The sequence below is a fragment of the Cucumis sativus genome, chromosome 2 (genome assembly GCF_000004075.3).
Source record: "Cucumis sativus cultivar 9930 chromosome 2, Cucumber_9930_V3, whole genome shotgun sequence".
In the NCBI taxonomy this organism is placed as follows: domain Eukaryota; kingdom Viridiplantae; phylum Streptophyta; class Magnoliopsida; order Cucurbitales; family Cucurbitaceae; genus Cucumis; species Cucumis sativus.
In genome coordinates, this window is record NC_026656.2 from 1,629,881 (window position 1) to 1,653,407 (window position 23,527).

Below are 23,527 nucleotides of genomic sequence, written 5' to 3' on the forward strand. Positions count from 1 at the left end.
GGATACTTTTGTATAACAATTTAGTGATCATGCTTTAAAATTGATAATGATTTAATTGATTTTAGTGTTAATATTTAATGAAATATCTTACGTAAATAAACCAATAAATTTATTAAAAACTCAATACTTTTATAAAATAAAAGTCTACATCATTCAATAATAAATATTGACAATGATTTTTTTTTTTAAAATTTAGAGACAAACCATTATTTGAAATTACATGAATAAAATGTTACAGATTGAAAGAATGCCTGAATTAATTCAAAACAGACCAAAGTTCATAAATTAAATGGCTACTTTCATGAAAGTTTAAAATCAAAAATGTTTTTTTTAAATACAATCATTATTACTGATTCAATACAACAAATGAAGATAATAAAAATTTGAATCTTTAAGCTTGAAGGCAGTGGTGTTGAATGAGATAGTATAGAACGATTGCCATTGAATTATGTTTTTGACATTAAGCTTATTACTTACATCAATACAATTGTGTGATTTATGATAGAAAACTTGTGTTTTTGTAGATAATTTTAAAACTATGAATTTAGTTTTATTTTTGGGTAGGTTGACAATAATAAACATTTGTACAAACTATCAATTAATAATTATGTTGTGATTGTGTATTGCAATTAAGAATTTAGCTCAACTGCACTTAGAGATTCAAATTCCACGACACTAAACTTGTACTTAAATTCATATCTAGCAATCCCTCTTTAAGCAATGCATGAGTCATGAGATGATAAAGTTTGAATTATTTGAAGTAAGAATACAAGAACTGACAGATGATGTCCATCCAGTCTTCTATCATTTCACACTTCCTCTAACTACAAGAACAATGTTGTACATTTTACCATGACACTGACATAAAATGACATACATCAGTGTCTTATTGATGAAAGAAAGTGATTTTTTTCTTTTACCCCATTTGTTGGCATTTAGTAATGAGCATAATTGAACTCTTGATGCTGAAGAACACAAGAGCAAAAACCCCACTGAACTCTTTCTTCTTCTTGTTCTTTTCTTTCACCATTTTTGGAGTTTGAGAGTTCTGAGCAAGAAAGGTGAAAAATGGGTTTAAAAGGGATTTTTCTTCTCTTGATTTGTCTCCTTCTTTTGTGTATAGCATTTGCAATACCCGCAACATTTTCCCCAAGAGTTTATTACCCCCTTGATTCCTTAAAGCAAGCTACAAGTTTGAAGCCAAAGATCCATTTTGAAACCCGTTTCTATCCTCAGTTGCTAGATCATTTCACCTTCACGCCAAAGAGTTCCAAAATATTTTACCAGAAGTATCTGATTAATGAGGAGTACTGGAGAAATGGAGCTCCAATCTTTGTTTATACTGGCAATGAGGGTGACATTGAATGGTTTGCTGCTAATACTGGTTTCTTGCCAGATATTGCTCCAGAATTTCACGCCCTTCTGGTTTTCATTGAAGTACTGTTATAAACAATACAACAAATAGATCCTTTTGTTTTTTGTGTTTTTTTTTCTTCTCTTTTTTGGGGGTGTGGGATGGGTTGGTGTTGGTGTTGGTTTGAATATTTTGTTTTTGTCTAAAATTTTCATGGCATTCTTCACAATTTAACTAGTTTTTCCTTCTTGAAGGATTCATGTTCGTGTCTAATGTTTTGTTTTTGTCTGCAATTTTCATGTCACTATTAACCGATCTAACTATTCTTATCTTCTTAAAGGTGCATGTTTAATGTTGTTTGTCCCGTGAAATTAGTAAGCTAGCTCGACACTCACAGATACTCAAAGAAAAGTCCATGTTTGTGTCTACTATTTTGTTCTTGCCATTTTTCCTGGCTGTATTGACTGATATAGCTGGTTGGTCCATGTTTGTGCGATTATTGGGACTGAAAAGCACACACTCACAAAATGCGTCAATCCTCATGGTGTAATCTAGAGCTATTTTGTGTTGTTTCTGGTTCTGGGTGTTGGATAATTTGTGAAGTTCTAGGACAAGTTTGATGGATAGTTAACAAGAAGTATGGGTATATTAGTGAGAGTGGTGGATTTGAATGGTGTTAGTTTTAGTTTTCCTGCTGTTTAGTGAAACATAAAGCTCCTTTTGGGGATTCCAGAGAACAATTTAGATCGGTTTGTTCCTGTTTTATTTTTCAGCATAGATTTTATGGAGAATCGACGCCGTTTGGGAATGATTCGTATAACTCGGCAGAAACATTGGGTTACTTGACTTCACAACAAGCTTTGGCTGACTATGCAGTTTTGATAAGAAGTTTGAAGCAAAACCTCTCTTCTGAGGCTTCTCCTGTTGTTGTGTTTGGTGGGTCTTATGGAGGAAGTAAGTAAAAAAATTCACCATTTGAATCTCTTAGTTTGCTTTGCTAATTTTTCTGATAAGATACAGTTTAATTGGTTGTAAGCCAAAACCTGATGCAACATTTAGTTTTTTCACCTATATTTGGCTGCTTAATTGTATGATCATTAGAGCTTACCAAGAGTAAGTTTGAATAATAATACATTATGGTATTTGTTGAGTGATTGCATACGGCAATGTCTTAGCTGTTACAAATTACCATCTCCAAATCTTGAATTCTTAGATTATATAGTTACTTTTAGCCCAATAACCAACGACGAAGGTATGTTGCAAACTCCTCAGGTGTCAACATGTCAAAATTTTATGCTTTAATGGAGTTTGGTGGTTAAAATTTGTGGTCTATTAATAATAAGAAACCTTTGCAGGTAGATTACATGAGTTAGGAATTGTTGTTTGTAAGAAACTTAGACACGTTTACCAATTGTTTTGGAGTTGTTGAAAAGATAATAGAAGATTCCAACAATATGATACCATGTTTAATTCTTGACATGAAAATCTTATATATTTCTGGGTTTACCTCTCAGTGCTAGCAGCCTGGTTTAGACTGAAATATCCACATATTACTATTGGAGCTTTGGCATCTTCAGCACCGATTTTACACTTTGATAACATCGTACCATGGTCGAGTTTCTATGATGCTGTTTCTCAGGATTTCAAGGTCTCTCTTACTTTCCCTCATCTTTGTAGCAGATCCATCTAAAAATGTTCAGTTTCTTTTATGTCATTACTTACCTTTGGTGGCAGGATGCTAGCTTGAATTGCTTTGAAGTGATCAAAGGGAGTTGGACTGAGCTTCAGCAAGAATTTTCTGAAGAGGGGTTGGCTGAACTAAGTAAAACATTCAGAACTTGCAAGTAAAAGGAAACTTTGGTTTCACAATTCCCAATTTAAATAAGCTGTTGATAAGAACTAACCGTACGTTTCCTCTGTTCCCCTTGGGGAACTACAGAAACCTTCACTCGGTATCCTCGGTTCAAGACTGGTTATGGTCAGCATTTGTCTACACTTCAATGGTAAATTACCCGACTGAAGCGAACTTCATGAGGCCATTGCCAGCCTATCCTGTACAAGAGGTGAGACCGAGATTTATGTAACTTGTAAATTGCAATTCATCAGATTCTAAGTCTTTGTATAAAATAAGATCATTCCAAGATATCTCAAATACTTTACTTTTTTTTCCCTATTGGTTGTGATTGATGAAGATGTGTAAGATTATCGATGCATTTGCACCGGAAACGAGCAAGCTTAACAAGGCCTTTGCTGCTGCGAGCTTGTATTACAATTATTCACATGGAGAGAAATGCTTTAACGTGGAAAACGGACCCGATCTTCATGGTCTTAGTGGTTGGAACTGGCAGGTCTGTTGGTTTCCTTGAAGCCACAATCCTATACATGTTTTACTTCAGAAGTTTCATTATGATTTGAATTCTTGCTGAAACCAAAATTTACGTTTAGCTTTTACTTCATAATGCAGGCTTGTACAGAGATGGTGATGCCTATGACTTGTTCCAATCAGAGCATGTTCCCTCCAAGTAAGTTCGATTATGAAGAATTTGCTACAGATTGCAAGAAGAAATATGGAGTTTCACCTCGTCCGCATTGGATCACTACTGAATACGGTGGCGAAGTGAGATTTTTCAATTTTATCTTGATCTCTTTACTTCCAAACATGCAAATCATATTTTCTAATGGAATGCAGTATCATGATGCAATTCCTTGTGTTGATGATTAAGTGCTAGTTTCTTTTGTGTTGCAGAGAATTGAGGAAGTGTTGAAAAGATTTGGCAGCAATATCATATTTTCTAATGGAATGCAAGATCCATGGAGCAGAGGAGGGTCAGTTCTTGTACTAACAATTGTTCTTTCCGAACCATTCTCTCTGTTTTAATCCTCGAATGATGTATGCAGGAAACTAAACTAAAACTGATCTGATACTAATATGTGCTTATCTTTGGAAAATAGCAGTTTTGAAATATTTCTCAAAATCTTTCAAGAAAACTATGCTTTTTTATTTTTATTACAGCATCAAATAGCCATAGTTTCTCAGATAATCAGTTATCGACCTAAATGTTTTAATTTCTAAGTTTGTTCAAGAACGGCCGATTTGCTGAATTCTTCCTTTTTCTGGTCATTTGATCTAAGTGATGAAAATGTATTCAACTTCTCTCAGGGTGCTGAGAAATATTTCAACTAGTATCGTTGCATTAGTCACAGAGAAAGGTATGTAAAGTCAGTAAATTAGACATTTCTCTTGTAGTTTGCGTAAATACTTAACCAAAATGTCTTGATATCAGGAGCCCACCATGTCGATTTTCGATCAGCAACGAAAGATGACCCCGACTGGCTTGTCGAGCAGAGGAGGCAAGAGGTGGAGATTATCCATCAATGGATTAATGAGCATTATGCTGATATGAAACAAGACAAGAAATTCATGTAATGAATCTTGTCACTTCAAGTTCAAGTAGGGAGTGAGTGTGATTATTGTCGAGTACTTTTCAAGTGGGAAGATGGAATCATACATTGTGAACAACAATGTAGAATGAACTATTTATATCTTTCTAATAATTTGTATGATGCAATATCAAATGGGTTACTTTTCTTAGCAAGGGTTTTAAAAACTTTGGAAGTGTATCATTCCATTTTGAGTTCCAAAATGTTTTGCATTTACCACACAAACTAAACTAAATCCCACCCCACCCCACCCAACACCTCTTCTTTTCTTTTTCAAATTTATTTAAATTAATCATTAAAAAAAAGTGCACCATTCATATGTTTTATTTTGTTGAGTATCACAAACTTGCACCAAATGCTAGAATTTATTTTGTTTGACATGTATAATGGGCCAATTTGAAAATTTGAATTCCACGCTTTTGATCTAACCATAGAGGAATGACTTAAAATTACAAAATCTTAAGGATGAAAGCATTTGATTTAGACAATATAAAAGAAACCACATTAAGTAGGAGGATCATATAATTCTTTTGCCATATTAGAAAAACAGTTTTTTTAAAAATCATATTAAATTTGTTTATTAGTTTAACTATGGGTAATAGGATTAATTTATGCAAAAAAAAAAAAAAAAAAAAGAGAAAAAATTCATTAACTTGTTTTTATAGTTAGGAGAGATTGACAGAAGCAAGAGTACTTTATTTATTGATATTAAATTTGGTTAAGGGTTGTATGATACAACACATCAGACCTATAAATGGTGGGGTTGGGTTTATTTAATTCAATTACTCTTTCTTACACTATCTATTCAACTGTGGGGGGAAAAAATGGAAACTTTTTAGATTTTATGTTGTTTTGTTACATTACAATACAACCCCATTAAATTTTTCAATACACCGACTCCTCCAGAAGAAATTTTGTTAGCTAAAGTTTTTTTATTTTGTTGGTTTTTTCCATTCATTTCATTGGTTTCTTTCAGACTTTCACTGCTGCAATTAGATCTCAGTTCCTCACTTTCTCAGTAACGCGGAAAGGGAGAGGAAAATCACGACGAAAAAAGAAAGAAAAACAAGAATCAAAGAGGAAGATCAAGGTGAGAAATGTCACGCCGATCTGGGGCTTGCTTAAGGTGTTGTCTCGTGTTTTTTGCTGTAGTTTCTGCTTTGGCTGTTTGTGGACCAGCTTTGTATTGGAGATTCAAGAAGGCTTTGCAATTGGGAGATTCAAAAGCCTCCTGTCCTCCTTGCATCTGCGATTGTCCACCCCCATTATCCCTTTTGAAGATTTCCCCTGGTAATAATAATCGTTAATCTCTTCTGGGTTGCTTTGCATTTCTGTTTTTGTTGGCTTAGTTGTGAAATTTAGTGAAATTAACAGATACCCATTTGAAGAATTTGGTGTTTTGATCTGTTTTCATTCATGATTTTGATTCTTAGCTGTTTCTTTCTTTGTTTGTGTGTTGCTGTGGCTGGGGAAAAGTTGACCCATGTTAGATTTGGATTTGTACTTCTTTTGTTACCTTCTGTTGGGCTTAATGGAGCTAGATTAAGCCCTATGTCCGGTTAGATTATTGGTTTTTTTGTTGGGAAACTTTTCAAGAATTTATGATGTTCTTCACCGGTGCCTTTTGGAGTAACAACACTTGTCGATAGCTGGAATTTTACTACACTTTTTGCATGTTGTACTCCTTGAATTGATTTTTTGTTGATTCTTAACTGAAGTATATCATAAGTGGCATTCGATCTGAAATTATGAACTTGGATTTCTTTCTTATAATTTGCTTTGAGTTCATGTTTCTGTTTCCCTGGATTGGTAAATTTTCTCAAATCTGTACACTGTAATTTTCAAAGAAAATTCACTTGGTCTTCAATTATAGATTAATTAAAAGTTGTTGTCATTAAATGAAATGATAATACCACCATGACCAATCAATGGTTCTTTCTTTGTGGGTTTCTGTAAATATTGCTTTTAGGTCCTCTTCATATTTTACTATCACAATTAACTTCTTGAAGTATCAATTTGCTAGCTAATTTTGCTAGAAAAGAATTCTACATAACTCTATAGATCATGCTTACTGCCTATTCCTGCTTCATAACTGTTAAGTTAACAATGGTTGTGTGGCATTGCATCTTAAATGAATATTATTCTGAACCTAGTTTTATCTTTTTGGAAAAAGAAAAAGCTATTTTTATTATAAATTGCATCCTAGTAGCAATGGTTTCAGATATTTTGGGGTAAGTCCCCTTAAGGGTCTTGGGTTGAAGCCTCTAGGGGAAAGCTAATATCCTTGATGTCTCTTGGAACTGATGTTAGCGCATCAACATGTGTTGTGAAGTTTTTGTGTTAAAATTGATATACAGACTGCATATAAAATGGCTCCAACCTTATTTACCACATGCAGATTCTTTTATTAAATTTATGTTCTCTCTTAGAAATACTTTATTTGATTCCATGTAATTGTCAACTTGATTTTGTGTTCTTACCAGATTCGTTGTTGCTTCCTCACTAATACGTCTTTTTTTTTTCTTGATTATTCATTTTTAGGTCTGGCCAATCTCTCCGTTACAGGTTAGAATTTATCCCTCCAAATCAACTTGCAAATGAACTTAGCAGTCATTATGTGACAATCGTGATTCTTTACTTATTTTAGTACCATCAGAATGCTTGTTATGGTTTACTGAGCTAAATTTATCTTATTTCTGTTTTTATGGAGAAATATTACATTTTTCTTCCATTATCCATTTTCATGACATCTGATACTATTGAAGGTTAATTTTGTTCGTTTTAAATTCAACATTTTCTTGTTCTGCATTCTATGATGAATCAGAACTCCTGAAGAAATTGTGTCTTCTGCACTTCTTTAAAGGGATTTGCCAACCATTTTCTTATGGTTATTGATGTTCCTCGATTTAATGCTTGCACACTACTTGTTACTGTGGGCACCCATGATCACACGTCCAAAAATCTCTCTTCCAATATTTGTTGTGTCCAGAGAAGTCTCAACTCCCTTTTCCTGTCTTCTATCTTTATGATATGAACCGGACAATCTAAGGAGACCATTTATCTAGAATTTAACATCATTCAAGTTTCTTTGGAATTCAAATGTTCTAGAGTTGGGTCGGTTTCCTTTAAGATTAATCAAAATATACTTTAGCTGACACACGTTTATATATATAAAAGAGAAAGAAAAGGGCTGCAGTTTCTTCACTTCTCGGGTTGGAAACTTTTCAAGTAGAATCACATAGGCTTTTAGGTACTTCTTACTAGGAGTTTATCTTGTTGAATCTTGAAACTTATTTTGATATTTGTGTTATTTCCAAACTTGATTTCAGCTAGTTATTCAAAATCTGTGATATAACTTGCTTATTTGTTTCTTGATATTTTTTTTATGCACATGCTCACTTGTTTTTACAATACAGACTGTGGGAGTAATGACCCAGATCTCAAGCAGGAGATGGAAAAACAATTTGTGGACCTTTTGACAGAAGAATTGAAGCTTCAAGAAGCAGTTTCCGGCGAACACACTCGCCATATGAACATCACTTTGTTTGAGGCAAAAAGAGCTGCTTCTCAGTATCAGAGAGAGGCTGAAAAGTGCATTGCTGCCACAGAAACTTGTGAAGAAGCCCGAGAACGTGCCGAAGCATTGATGATCAAGGAGAGGAAGGTTACATCATTGTGGGAGCGACGAGCCCGCCAAATGGGTTGGGAAGGGGAATAAATCTATAATTTCAAAGGCAACCTCTTAGTTCAACTAGTCGTCAAGTTATTCAATCCACAAGATCAGTAGAAACTGGCAAGCGAAGTGCTTGGTTCTTCAGTCTGTCAAAGGCATAATGTTCTTCTCTTTTCCTCCATTGATTGTATTGCACCTTTTCTGGAAACATGTCAATTCTACATCATAATTCCTACATGACAATGTTATAGATCCCACTCTTCTGCATTTGCTAATATATAATATATATGATTATCGCCTCTTCAACCTTTTCTGGAAACATGTCAATTCTACATCATAATTCCTACATGACAATGTTATAGATCCCACTCTTCTGCATTTGCTAATATATAATATATATGATTATCGCCTCTTCAACCGTAGCTTTGTGACTAGTTGGCTAGATGTTTCTGAGTCATCCACAAGCTCGAATAGACCCCATTGTTCTCATTCTCATATTGAAAAAACCATGCTGTTCTCAGTTTTCGCACCAAATAATTGATGTTAGTAAAATCTGATGTTCACGTTTGCATACTGGGAATTTTCAGCTTCATTATCTGCTTTAAAGAAAAGTGGATATTTGATGGTAACGGCTTTATATATAGTATATAACTTCTGTTTCAAATGAGACTTGAAATTTTACTTGCTCTACAAAAACATTGCAAACTCAAAATATGATTCTTAGATTTTTCTCAACCTTGTTTCATTTTTCAATTTGAAGGGCATTGTCAAAACTACCCTAAGATTTGCATTGTCATCGAAGTTCAGCAGAATGAAACTAAGTGAAATTTCAAGACACTATTCACTTCACCAAGTTGACAACCGATCGAGGGGAATTATCAATCTAACCTCTTTATTGATCCGAATGGAACTGGAAGAGGATTTCACTTATAGAAGAATATAAATGAGTTCTCCTGTCATTATTCTATCAACACACCAACTAAGCAAGAAAAACTTCTTGTTGCAGAAAGAGAAGCAGCTAATGATAAGAGAACTACATAAAGAGAGGCGAAAATACAATATTGGGAGTCGGTTAAAATTCATTTCCCTATTGCAATCTAGGAATCAGTGTAACATAAGTTTCATATACACGATGAGCCGAGAGATTGTGCGTCAAATCCAAATTCGCCATTTATTTGAATAGATTGATCTTGATCCTGCATCACACATACATAGACCTTCAATAACAACAAAAAATGAGATGCTAACTTGTTGGGAGAGAATTCAAGAGCTCCCTGTAATCGACCAACTGCATACTCACTAACCAGTGACCATATACTCGTTCATACAATCTAACTCACTACGTTACATCGAGCCCCACTTTTTAACAATTGGGCTAAACGACTAACTATTCTCCCCTCGGTCTACTTGTAACTATTGGGGGTTTGAGTTTCATGGAGGGCAGTATTGATTAAAGTAATCTGAATACGAACTAGGAGAAAAAGGAAAAATGCTTAGATTATGTAAGGTAATTTATGATACCTGTTTCGACAGAGCATTAACCAACTCATCCAAGGAATTGAAACTAGAACTTGAAAATCCATGTTGTAGCTTTGTTTGATCCATGGGGATTTTCCCATCGTAGTTCATCCAAGTGTTCATTGTAGATATTTCCACACCATCGTGAATGAAGGTTGGAGCACCAATATTCAATTGGTTGGTCGAAGAGCTGCTCATGTTTCCGAGACAGATTGCATTGTTCTGATTTGCACTCTGGATCAAGGGATCTGCAACACTATTCCCAGAAACAAAAGAGTCCCTCACAACGGAACTATGGTTGCCATAGTAATCCTGTTTAGCTGCTTCCCATTGTTGTTTTGATCTTCCATTCGTCGCTTCAACAACACTACCAATTAGTTCTTCATAGCATTGTGTGTCCCCTCTTAAATCAAGATGAGAACTTGAATCCCCACTTGTTGAAGGAAAACCAACAGGAAAGTTGTCGTTATCGGGCTGAGCTGAGGAAATTGTCAAATAAGTACCGGGCATTCCATCAGGAGGGTAAATTCCAGTGACCGAGACATTAGATGAAAATTTGGGGAGCTGGATTGAACCCGGCCAGTTTTTGTTAGACTGACTGTGGCCCAAAATATTAGAAACACTTGTGCCGCTGTCTAACGGTTCTCGGTTGTCTAGAGTTATCTTAAGAGAAGACTGCCCTCCGAATTCTCCATCGCCATGAATCTGTTGCTTATGTTCTCGTAACATCAATGAATGGCTTGAAACACCGAAATCATAATTGCTTGAGCTACCAACAGCCCTTCCAGCATCAGGGAAGCTGGTGGAAACTGTAAAACTTGAGGCATCATTTATCAAATTAGATTCTTTAAATGACAGAGTGCGTTTGTCTCTGTGTAACTGAATGTGATCCAATGACATTGAAATGCCATTGAATGTGTGCGGAGGTTGGTTTGTGTGGAAGAAAGGTGGATGGGGTTTTCCAATGAAACTTAATGAGTTACTCAATTTATGGGACTGTATCATTCCAGAGGACGCAATATCATTTAAGCTCAATCCAGCAGTAGAGTTTAATTGGCCAACTATTTCTCGAGAGGGATACTGTGAGAATGTAGCATTCGAGAGCCTTCCTGTTCCAGTCATTGAAAATCCATCGAGTGATGCCATGGGCCTGAAGGAGGTGTGTGTACCTCCAAATGCACCCATCTTGTTACATTGCTCAGATTCCTCACTACACAGTTTTTTAAGGTATTGTCTGTATTTCTGCAATGCAGCACATGAAAGCATGGGTTAGAATTGCCATTTGAATAGAATACCAACTTTTTTACCAAGTAACCGGGGTAGGTTATTCACCATCCTCCCACCGAAAAATTAAGAAATAAACAAAACAAAAAGTAAAAAAGAAGAGAAAAGAAAGAAAATATTACTGTTTGGTTAGTAGACATTTATGAGCTAATGTCAGTTCATAGTAGAGTTATTTGCAACTCAACGAAGTGATGCATAGGCAGAGCTACCAGAGCTATCAAGAGAAAATCTTCTACGAATAAGTGAAATTTGAAAAACTTATTGTGCAGTTAATTGATCACTAATACGAGTGAGCGTTTATGTGGTTTTGAACATTTTTGCTTCGGTTTTGATTTCACAAGTTACTGGTTTCACAAGTCCATATGTCACTCGTGGAAGTTTAAAGTGCAATGCCAATGAAATTATAACAAAAGGTAAGAGAAAGATCAATGCCTGAAGATGGCTGGCCACATTTTCTCTTGTAAGACCTTCAACATTCATCAGATCAAGGATCTTTTTGGGAACAGCCTCTGCATTAGAAATTAATATAGGCATCAATAAGAGAAAACGAAGAACTGGGAATAAGAATTTCAAGGAAAACAACACAATATAAACACCAAAAAACTTACTTTCATAGCCCAAAATGTTAACAGCTGCCACAAACTTCCTGTGCAAATTCTCATCTCCATCATACCAATTTACTCTTGGCTTTTTTTGGGTGGAGGAATCGTCGTTCTCATAAGTACTGTCTTCTTCACCTCCTTCCTCGTCATCATCTTGGTCTTTCTGTCTTTTACCAGATTTCTCGTTATCAGTACTGACTGCAGGTGGACAACCTTTGGCAACTTCAACACTTTGACTAGTGTTATTTCCAATAATGCTCTTATTTTGGTTCTTAACAGAAGGTTTCTTTCTTCGAAGAACATGTTGCCATATATTCTTCAGTTCTTCAATTCGAACAGGTTTCAGCAAATAGTCGCATGCACCGTGAAGAACTCCCTTCTTTACGAGTTCAGTATTGCTATGAGCAGACAACACTACAAGCATATTTTAGCAAAGAATGTTATCAAGACCAACTCATTCATCAATTGTTTTAAGATTTTTTTTTTTACTTGAACTAAATCAGAACAACAACACACAAGTACATTTATGTGTGGTTGTGCATACAACATATCAAACCCCAAATTATGTTGTTAAGACCTATTATAGATGAATATAAAAAGAAATGAACTAGAATATCAGAGAGAAGGTTTCATTCTCACTTATAACAGGTAGGTCCATTTCAAGGCCTACGAGCTCAAGGAGCTTAAAACCATCCATATCGGGCATGTTAACATCGCTGATAACCAGGTCAAATCTGTTTTTGTTCTCCCTCAACATTTTAAGTGCCTGAACTGCCTGATTGGTTGTTGTAACTGCAATAAAGAACATAAACTAGAACACATAAATATCGTAATGTAAAGCAATCGGGATAAAGAACAATCAATTCATTAGCACCCTGAAATTTCTAAGTTAATGTCTTAATATATTGTTAGATTTAGTGTGAGTTTGACGTGTTTTGGAAAGGGTGAAATTTGAAAAGTACTTTTAGCCAATGTGTATGTGTGTGTGTGTGTGTGTGTATTAATCATGATGTTTGGTCATGTATTCAAAAGAGATTTTAAAGATTCTAAAAATAGCACACCAAAAGTGCACTTAAAAAGAAGAACAATAATTAGAGATTCTCCCTAAAAGTATTTATAAAAAAAAAGGTGGTTGGTTCGACACAATACTCAAAATCATTCCTAACTCACTCTTTAACTCCTAAAGACATAGCAAGGTAATCATCAATATCCTAAAACAATCCAAAATCAGATAAGTCCATAATTTGAACTTGCTATTTCCAGAAAGTTAAATATTTCCAATATAGAAATCTCTCAAAAGAGATCCAAAAGCTATATTTGAAATCAAATCATGTCCAAAGTCCAAACACATGCATACACAAGATTCACAAAATGGAAAACCAAACCATGACAACCATGAACCAATATTTGAAAAACAACACAACATTTGAACACAAAGAGAAACCCAACAAGTAGTTTGAAAGGCAGAATCATCATAAAAAAACCGAAGTCCAAGCAATAACTTACCATGATATTGACATTTACGAAGCAAATTCTCCAAAACCTTAAGGCAAATGGGGTCATCATCTACAGCAAGAACACGCATACCAATAGGAAACTGCTCCATATCATCATTTTCACCAACCAAATTAGTCTTTCGAACCTCCACAGTCATGATGAACCTAAAAACCAAACGACCCCCAAGAAGAACAAGGTCCTACAGCAAAAGGGTCAGAAAGAAAAACTCAAAATCCTCAAAATTATGACCAAAGAAATAATGAAGCCAATGATGGGAATGCCTAAAAAAACAAGGAAGAAAGGGAAATCAATGTTCCTGACCAAAAAAATCAAAACTTAAATTTCAGTCTGCCTTCTTCTTTTCTTCTTCTTCTGGGTTTGTGTATTATACCAAATTTTCGTCAAAGAGGACAAGAAAAGCAAATATTTTTATGCAAAAATGTCAAATGGGGGCATAAATATGAGTGCTTTTTTTCCTTTTTATGTCATTCTGCAGCCTTCATTTTCCTTTTTCTCTTTTCCTTATGGGAATGTCCCATTCTTTAAGCTCTATATTATTGGAGACCCTCTGAAAGTTTTGATCTTGTGCATCTCCAGTCCACCTTTCCTTCCATGTGTCCCATCTTTTTATTCATTCAATATTTGAAAAGGTACTTTTTTTTTTTTTCTTCTTTTTCTTATACCACTTTGATCTTGTAAAGTTTAGTTGTTATGTTTTTATTTCTTCCCTTTTAATTTTTATACTTTCAATAATTAAATTTACTCTCTCTCAATAGTAATTTTTATCGAATAATAAAAAAAAAACAATTTTGATGTTGGTAGAACATAATAGTTTAAATTTATTTTTCAAAATTTTCCGTAAATGTATTAAAATTTATTGAAAAACACAATGATAAATTAGAACTAAATTTAAAATTTAAATATATTAGACTAAAGTTGAACGTATTTCTAAATACCAACGAATATAAAATATATTTTTCTATTGTTTGAAACAAAATACTTAGAGTTAATAGTCCTTCACTCAATATAAAAATATACTCTTTATTCTTTTTATGATTTTGGAGTAAACAATTCCTTATTTGTTCTAACCGTTGGGTTTGTTTAAAGCAAGCTTTTCTTCCCCAAATTTGATTCAACTTCATTCACTCAAAAGAAGTTCAAATTCATTTTAATCTTCATTCGATTATATTCGTAAATTTTATTCAATTTCTTCTACATTTGTTAGAATTATTGAAGCTTAATAAGAAAGGTTGTGAGAAAATCTTTAAAATAAAATAAAAATAACTTTAGCTATAAATGTTACTTGGATTTTTCTTTAATTTTTGTTGCAAATCTTTAGGTTTTAGTTAAACAAAATATGAATTTTGTTTTTTAATTGAGGATATAATATATTAACTAATTAAGGTACGTTCAAGTTAAAACATTATAATATTTGTTATATATTGAAATTATAGTTGGACGAATGTAGGGTGTGTTAATGATCACGCCATGTTTTCATGCTTGTCATTTTTATTATTTATTATTTTTGAATAAGCTACAAAATTTATGGAATAGGCATGCCGTATTAACATTATGTTAAAAATTATTAATGATAAGATTAAATCAAGTCATGACTTATGGTCAAATTATGAAATTGAATTAAAAAATTTAGAAACTAATGATGAAAGTCATAGATTAAATATAAAATTTAATCAACAAAACTATCTTGACATTTTGTTTTAAGCTATTAAACATTAATAAGAAAAAATAAATAAAGTCTTTGAGCTAATATTTTGATTAAATTATATATTCAATTACATTCTTTTTCAACATTTGGAAAGTATAAATAAATCTTTAATCTTTCATTTTTAGACCTTTGATGTCAAAAAAGTTAATAGTAAATATTTGTCTATTTTTTACGATTCTCCTTATATAAAATTGAATTGACTAATATTACAACATCCTAAATTTGAAAAATACGTGAAAGACTTAGATAAAATTAAAAAATAAAAAATTGATTAAACACAATATTTTTTAAATTTGAAAATTAAAAAATTAAAAAAATATACTCATTTAAAGTTAATAAATTATTTTTTTAATTTAGATTTAAGAATAGATTAAACAGGAAATTACTTTAAAATACAAAAATATTTAAAAAAGAACATCACAATTTTATTATAAATAGACCGTAATATTTTATAAATATTTTAGTTTGTTTTTTTATATTAAAAAATTACTCGATTATAATTTAACTCGATAAAAACACAAGTATGAAAAAAAAAGGTTATAATTGTTTAAAGAAATGTATAGTACAGTCAACATTAGGATGTAATTTTTCATACCCATAAATAATTTTTCATATTCCATTTTTATCATTGAATCACTAAAGAATATTTAATTTAAAAAAGAGTAATATTGATAAAGTTGGAGAGACAATAATCAAACATAAAAAGAAAAATCAAATTTGTGTTAATAATGATTTGCTTAAATTGTGGAATTGCAAATTTTGAACTTCGTCGCTACAAACGAGCAGCTATCCTCTGAGACACTAACACAAAACTTCCCCTACAACTGTGGCCCCCAACTTCAAGATTTCCGGATGTCGTACGGCTTGCGCGCTAACGACATGTCGACCGCATGATACTAACGATTTCAGACCGTACACTTCTTCTTCTTCTTTTAGTTTTCTTTTAAAAATAAATTAATAGATTTCTTAAGTTGTAAGTTTTTATTTTTAAGATTTAGTTATGTTGTAATATGAAATTTTAGTTTTAATTTTATATTTTTAGCCCCTTTTTTTCCATTGAATATTCATCTTTCTTCCATCATTTTCAAAAACCAGTTAATATATAAATATATATGTTATTAGAACCGACAAATACATGATATCATATCTTTTCTCTTTTAATACACGAGCAATCATGTTTAAGGTTTCTCGTCAATTCACAATGAACGTTTGGAGTTAAAGTTATCTTCATGCCACGTTTTTCCACTTTTCTTTTATCTCTCCTTTCATTTATTTCCTTTTCCATTTCAATTTTTTATTTTGTTTTCTATTCAATTCTTTTTTTTTTTTTCTTTTTTCTTCCTAAAGCATATGTTTAAAGTTGATTGTAGGTTTTTTCACTTCCTATATATACATTATAATTGTTTTTTTAATGTTTATTCATATATTAAATAACTCTTCTTTTTACGGTTTTTTTATTATTTGTTTTAGTACAATAATTTTAACAATACTAGTTTGTAATTATATGTTTTCCAAGTGAAAACTAGCAATTCAAGTTAAATCGATGGAAATGAACATTATAGTTAAGAAGATTAAATAAATTAATTTGAAGCAAATTTTTGTATTTCATGTAAAATATATATGCATGGAAAAAAAATTAGTGCAAAAGAAAGATCGAAACTTATGAATGGCGTAATTAAAAAGTTAGAGAATATGTTTGTTGATTTTAGTAACTCATTTAATTTTGTTTTCATTTCTTATCATAGACAAAATAATAATAAATAATAACAATAAAAGGAGAAGAGAATGAAACGGGTGAATATCAAAATAACCTTAAAAAAATCTCAAAGTAGAATAATTGTACGTTAGTTTTTACTTTCTCGTATATTATAAAACCTTTTTTACTCATATAATGTCAACGAAGTTAAGAAACATATTTAATTGAAATTACTCTTTTTCATATTTGTTCATTCAACAAGTTGAAAGATCACTCCATCCCTAAGATAATGAATTATATTTGTCTAGTCGTTAATAATAAGCTATTTTATCGTAGATAGTAAAAAACTTTTTAAAAAATGAATTTGAGAGTTACAGTGAACTATAGATTTAAAATTTAAGGTCTCGTTTGGTAACTATTTTGTTTTTAAAAATTATGCGTATAGACATTTTAAATTTGTCTCTTTACTATCTTATTTTTATCAATAGTTTTTGTTTTAGATTTGGAATTTAACAAAACACCAAAAACAAAAAATTAAATAGTTACAAGCTTAATTTAAAAAATTATACTGAACTAAACTCTTATACCAAAATTTTGGTTATATTGCAACTATTCAATTTTATGATTTCTTGCACTATAAAATGATTCATAACACTACTATCATACTCATTTTTTCCAAACGTAGACTATTATAATGAAAACTTTTTCCAAACGTAGACTATTATAATGAAAACTATCATAACACTAAGACTAATGTTAATCATTCATCGCCCCAAACGCGTTCTAAGAAGATTTTAACATTGATTGATATTTTGTGATGTAAGCAAAAGACTAGTTTTGAAATGATTTTCTTTCTGAAGTATCAGTCATCTTATCAACATTAATATTTTCATAAACTTGAGTTCCAACAATTTCCATCTCTATTGAGATTTGATTATTTTTATACAGAAGATGAAAGGATCCTTAAACGAGGGTTTTAAAGGAAGAGTATCAAGTTAGTATGATAGATTGTATTCATATGAACAACAATATACATTGATGTTAAAACTTTGAAATGCCACTTTGGTACATCAAATGTGCTTCATCCAAGCTGGTCTCATCACCCAAAACAGAAATCCAACTTTCAGTAATCTTATCCACCTTCCCATCTGAAATGTCAACTACAGTGAATGCTCGCTTGGTGCCTCTTGAAACGGATTGCGAACATGAAGTTCCACTACTTGTAAAGTTCCCTCTTACCTTGCCTTCTTCACCATAGTAACTGTTAACTCGCGGAACGACCGCTCCGTTAAGGTAAATGGTGTTGTCAGCTGTTACAACTATCATTTTACGATGGCCACCGTATGCAAGTTCTTTATGCATATGCCCGAACACAACCAAAGGAGGGACATGAAACTTTCCATTCTCTTTCAACTTAGATATCGCTTGTTCTAGATCTATAGCAAGAGAAATTGTTGTTTTAGAAATATAATGACATTTGACAAAGTCAAGCATGAAAACTTTAGTTTGGCTACTGTGTCTGTTTCTAATATGTATTGGACACTGGACACATATCGGACATATGTTAGTGCAATAGATCTGTTAGACATTAGTTGTATAAAGTCAAAATAGGACCAACTTTTGTTAGACATGTATGGATCACTTTTTTTGTGACAATATGTGGGGTGGAGGATTAAAAGTCTGACCTCGAAGTTCACAGTACAAGTTAACTGTTAACACATATACAACAAAAATAATAAAAATTTAGCCTAAGAAATGAAATATATCAAACAAATTTTTTAAGCATATAACTGCATAAAGTTATTGACTTCTAATTTTCTTTATAGTTTAAAAATGCAAATTTTTTTTTTTAAAATGTATGTTTTAATAATCGTGTCCTTGCCATGTCCGTGTACTAAATGTTTGAACAATGACGAATTCCGTGCCTGTGTCATAACCATGTCTCGCATCCATATTCATGCCTCTTAGGTCCCCATTTCTGTGAACGGAGAAGAAAAAGAACAAACCATAAAGGAGATATTTACCTTCATCACCATAGTCTCCATCCCCGTAGTCCCAATCTTTTCCACAAATGTCGTCTGCACGAGAACCAAGACCTGCAAAACAAGAAACACGGAAGTGCCAAGTCAGTAAGAGCAACAGAGCAACAGTTGAATGGGTCTCAAACAGAATTTTAATCAACATTGACCAATAAGCAGCACCTGTAGGTCCATTATGCGCAAGAATTATAACCAAATGATCCTCAGGCGCGCCTATCGCAGCTTCGTATATTCTCTTAGCACTTGTTTTCATGTCTTTGACACCATATCTAAGAGGGAAATTCAACATTTAGAGAGCTTTGAAGGTTAAAATGATCACAAGGTTGAAGAAACGAGTAATGTCAGCTAGAGAAGCTCTGAGCAGTCAGATAAGCTAATGCTCCATGAAGAGATAATAAACCAACTGGTTTATCAAGTGTTTTTTTTATAAATTAACTAATCTAATAAATATAAAATTAAAATTTATGTTAATAAAATCCTAAATTTTCAATATGTATCTAGTACATCCATAGATTTAAATGTTGAATAGGTACACAATCAAGTAAACACAAAATTAAAAATTCAAAGATCCATTGGCTGAAGGTTTAACGAACTACTAGACGCTTTGTAAAGTTCAGGGACCTTAGGTACAAAATTGAAAGTTCAAAGACATATCAGGGACTTACTAAATTTCAGACAAAATAGACTAGCTGAAAATTCAGAGACTAAACTTTAGTTGAACCTTAAATCGTTAGTTAAATATGTTCTCATCTATATATAAATAAATAAAAAATAATTGAAATAATAACCACCTTGCAGAAAGTAGTTGTTTTCGAAACATTGCCTTTCCACCATGAGAAAAAGGTCGTCCACCAACAATGCTGAGTTTTTGTTGAGGAAAGTCCATACGTCGGTAACCAATATGATTCTCGCCAAGACTGTTGAAAGAGAAGAAAAAATTTCATCATGAAACATTTTATGATTAATATGTTGAAAACAGAGCAGGAGGCAATTGCAAGAAAAATTACATTTTCCCCATATTCTTGTTGTCTAACAATAGCAAATACAGACATAGGACAGGAAGAGAGTTACCAGAAAATATATTAGAATTCGTTTAATGAATAGGCTTCCACATCTTATCTACTAGGTTAGTGAAGTAGTTTCTATATCACAGTGAACTAGAATTATAAGCCAACAACAAGCTAACAGCTAAATAAGTGTATAGGAAAATCTCCTACCACTAACCGGTAGAATTTTCTAATTGAGAAAAAATCCAAATCTTAGTCTAAAGATACTCATTTTCATTTTTATATTTAGAATTTCTCAAGCCTTCTAATGATATTTTTTCATGAAATAGTTGATACCGATTCAACTTGCAAGTTAAACTTGTGTGATGATTCTTTGAGTAGATAAAGTCAAATCATATTAACTTTCAATGGCCTTTTAGTTCTCAACATACTCGATAATCCAAAATAAAGCTCAACAAATCCATGAGGTAAATAGTAATACTGACAAGTAACTATGTCAAACTTCTAACAGAACTCTGACAATAAGAACCAATTGAATCCATGCTATCAGAAAGATACTTCTTATCTATTAATCATACACATGAAATAGCCTCACCATTCCAACTGAAGTTGAACACCATCCTTCTTCCTGAAATTTTACATTTAAATCAAGAGTTCATGAAGTTATATATCAAGAACATTAAACAGAATTGCCTTACATCTGTAACTCTTGTCCCATAAACACACACCTGGACAGAGCATTATCTCAATCTATTGGAGTATTTCAATTTCCAATGTTTTAATTGTTGACAAAAATCTTCGAATGAAATGAAAACGATTAATTGTGAAAAGAGAAGTAGCTGTAAAAGCACTAGAGACAGACATACTCTTGAGAAAAACATGGCGTAAACCAAGCATCATGGTTTCCCAATATAGCTGCTTTTGCAAATTTAAGATCTGCAATACTTCGGACCAGTTCAACATTCTCTTCACCAAAGTCACCTAAAGAGAACCAAGATGAAAAGAAATGAGAAAAGAAAATGGAATTATCGGATATCTGGATATGTGCTCCCTGATACAGCAAAGGATCCAGTATCCTTTATGTCCTTTCTGCTCTTAAATATAGCATTTTGACCTTGCCATGTTTGTGAGTATATTACTTGTCCACCAGAGAAGAATCTGAAAGTTCGTAAAAAAGTCTGAAGCCAAAAAAATCTTTTATTTCAATTGTTTTCCTTTTGTTTCGTTATAACCTAATATCAGGGTCCAATACTAATAATCAGAAGAGGAAAGTCGATTCAGGAGATATTAAGAGTTTTCTCTTACTAAGCTCACTTGAGGATTTGAACAAGGTTGGTGTTACTCAAAGACCGCATGCCTTTTTCCAATGAGGAAGAAAATGAACGTATGCAACGCTCTCATAGAGGGAAGAAACATAGAACACAATATAACAGATAGAGAGAGAAGTACCTGCCTGTAAAGAGCACTAAATCTGGCTGCATTAAGACATAAACCAACATTAGAATGGGAAGGGAAGACATTGAAGCAGAGTAGAATAGGAAAAAGAAATTGAAGGACAATAAAATGCAAGAAAAAAGTTTAGAATTGGGAGACAAATTCAAGATTCCAAGAAAATAGCTAGGTTAACGTATGGGGTAGTTCATCTTTAAGGTTTGTAGAAGGCCAACCCTAATGATTTTTTTTTTTAAATCAGCGTAGTGTAAGATTATTTTTCCTCCAAGAACAAAAGCATCCATGTAAAATCTCTTGCCATTTAATTTGATAAATTGGATTTAGTCTCATAAACCAACATTAAACGACTTTCTATATATGCTCTAAAAATTATTTTTATTGACAGCCAAAGGTTTTTTAAGGCACTTGAGAAGTCATTCCAAACAAGACCTTACACGAATACTCAAGAATTCATTAAGAGCTTCTCATTTAACACAATGAAATTTCCAACTTCCAACCTTTGCAAAACATTACCACCCTTTTGAAGAGACCCAACAAACATAACTAATCAATTTCCCACCAGATTGCTTTGGTAGGCAGTTGGAACCCAAAGAATTCAATCTGGGTAGTCTTTGACTTCGAAGTTCTTTCAGTGGGAACGGAGTTTTCAAACAAGTTAGCAATTTTATCAATTAGAAGTCTAAGTAGCAACCCAAGTATAATATTCAGCTCCTCAGCTTCTAACACCAAATATATCAAACCAAAATGATCATCCAAATTCATATTCCAATGACATTAATCAATATGTGGAGCATGTTCACATGGACACTGCAAGTTCAAGTTCATCTCATTAAATTCCGTTTTACAAATTCAATTACAGTAGGAAAAGAAAAAAAACTTCCCCACCAACTAATAAGAGAAACATTTTCAGCAGCATGGCCGTGAGAAGTCTCAACCCAAAAACTAAATGGTTTTTATGCAGAATGAAAACAGTTTCAACTCGTAATTGACTGAGAAACAAAGAGATTAGGTTTTACCCGGACCCTAGTGCATAAGACCCAATGGAGTCCAATACTGACCCCAAAAACATAAGGAGACAGCAGGAATTAAAATTCAGAACCATTACAAAGCTTAATCAAACACACAAGCGAATATTATTCTCTAGACGAATTATTCAACAGCATATTCATAATTCAACTTCACAAAGTACCTGCAATAAATGAAGTGCCTTGGAATCTTCTTGTAAATCCCAATACCCATGCTGAAAAGCGTTAACAGTAAGTGGGGCAATACATATAATCACATACAAAACAGAACAATGATACAAAAAAAAAATCATGAATACAGAAATTTCCCCTAAAAAGGAGTGTATTAATCAAGGGAATAAGTTGTATTAGTAAAAAGAGAAGGTGGAATCATCCAAATGTACAGTTGAAGAGAGAAAAAGAAGGCTTACGACGTCTCCGATGACGGCGATTCGAGCAGAGATAGCCATAAGAGAGAAGCGAAGAATGTTGGGATTTGGAACAGCGGATGGAGGAGGAAAAGCAGAGAGAAAATAGATGAAAGGCGCGTGTCCCAACGCGCCCAGCATTTGGTCGCCGGTTTCGCGCCGGCGACTTCTTCGTTTCTTCCTTTTGTTTGTTTATTTATTCTTTTTAACGTATAAATGCTCGAAGTCTCCAAAAAAAAGAGTATTAAACCTTGAAGAATTTACAAGTTGATATCAAATTTTAGTCCACAAGTTTGAATGAGTTCAATAGATGAATTGGTGTTTTCAATGTATGATAAGTAATTGATATGTTTAAAAATTATAAAAATGTTCATTTATTGACTTTAAGATTATTTTTTTATTTTTTATAATTTTCTGAAAATATATTTAGGATTTACATTTATCAAAATTTTCATAAAGTTAAGGCTTCAGTATTTCTATAGACATTGGCATTTTAAATCTCGGTTGACCTTTAAATTATACTTTTGGTTCTTAAGATAAGAACTATATTACATTTAGACCTTAATTTTAAATTTTGCAATTTTAATCAATGAGATTTGAGTTTAAATAGTTAATTATAAGAACTTTGTTTTCAAATATAATAAAATAAACTAAATTATTTATCAATATCGTAAAATCTCATTTGTCTATCATCAATGTCCCGGGTATTTTGTGCCAATGGTCCCTTTTTAGACGACATAATGAAAAAATGAGCACTTAAAAAAACAATGAAAAGTGGTACCGTAGTTGGTGTCAACGCCTTGTGG

General features: G+C 32.7%; 4 protein-coding genes across 6 annotated transcripts; 2 read left to right on the top strand and 2 right to left on the bottom strand.

Annotated features, from left to right (window-relative positions):
• The first annotated feature begins 930 nt into the window (after positions 1 to 930).
• LOC101213661 (lysosomal Pro-X carboxypeptidase) lies at positions 931 to 5,016 on the top strand. The gene is made up of 10 exons (XM_004139232.3): positions 931 to 1,437; positions 2,128 to 2,308; positions 2,869 to 3,002; positions 3,089 to 3,198; positions 3,294 to 3,417; positions 3,547 to 3,702; positions 3,819 to 3,971; positions 4,101 to 4,180; positions 4,515 to 4,564; positions 4,639 to 5,016. Exons 1-10 carry the CDS (start codon positions 1,069 to 1,071, stop codon positions 4,779 to 4,781), a joined length of 1,500 nt encoding a protein of 499 aa, XP_004139280.1. The 5' UTR covers positions 931 to 1,068; the 3' UTR covers positions 4,782 to 5,016.
• Positions 5,017 to 5,601: 585 nt separating this feature from the next.
• On the top strand, positions 5,602 to 8,779 carry LOC101212944 (hypothetical protein). Its single transcript, XM_004139229.3, has 3 exons — positions 5,602 to 6,085; positions 7,337 to 7,360; positions 8,212 to 8,779. Exons 1-3 carry the CDS (start codon positions 5,893 to 5,895, stop codon positions 8,511 to 8,513), a joined length of 519 nt encoding a protein of 172 aa, XP_004139277.1. The 5' UTR covers positions 5,602 to 5,892; the 3' UTR covers positions 8,514 to 8,779.
• Positions 8,780 to 9,335: 556 nt separating this feature from the next.
• On the bottom strand, positions 9,336 to 13,893 carry LOC101203718 (two-component response regulator ORR24). The gene is made up of 7 exons (XM_004139354.3): positions 13,691 to 13,893; positions 13,379 to 13,568; positions 12,512 to 12,664; positions 11,879 to 12,286; positions 11,703 to 11,779; positions 9,990 to 11,228; positions 9,336 to 9,664 (listed from the first exon to the last, which is right to left on the bottom strand). The coding sequence occupies exons 2-7, from the start codon at positions 13,524 to 13,526 to the stop codon at positions 9,590 to 9,592; spliced, it is 2,100 nt and encodes a 699-aa protein (XP_004139402.1). The 5' UTR covers positions 13,527 to 13,568; positions 13,691 to 13,893; the 3' UTR covers positions 9,336 to 9,589.
• A 3,744-nt stretch (positions 13,894 to 17,637) lies between these two features.
• On the bottom strand, positions 17,638 to 22,968 carry LOC101212549. 3 transcript variants are annotated; one of them, XM_004139228.3, is made up of 9 exons: positions 22,725 to 22,968; positions 22,479 to 22,529; positions 21,291 to 21,312; positions 20,704 to 20,818; positions 20,433 to 20,465; positions 19,622 to 19,747; positions 18,993 to 19,099; positions 18,816 to 18,887; positions 17,638 to 18,227 (listed from the first exon to the last, which is right to left on the bottom strand). In XM_004139228.3, the coding sequence occupies exons 1-9, from the start codon at positions 22,860 to 22,862 to the stop codon at positions 17,833 to 17,835; spliced, it is 1,059 nt and encodes a 352-aa protein (XP_004139276.1). In that variant the 5' UTR covers positions 22,863 to 22,968; the 3' UTR covers positions 17,638 to 17,832. The 3 variants fall into 3 exon arrangements, with proteins under 3 accessions (XP_004139276.1, XP_011648718.1, XP_031737239.1); XM_011650416.2 differs by lacking the exon at positions 20,433 to 20,465; XM_031881379.1 differs by lacking the exon at positions 20,704 to 20,818 and having other exon boundaries at positions 21,287 to 21,312; positions 22,725 to 22,942.
• Positions 22,969 to 23,527: the final 559 nt, after the last annotated feature.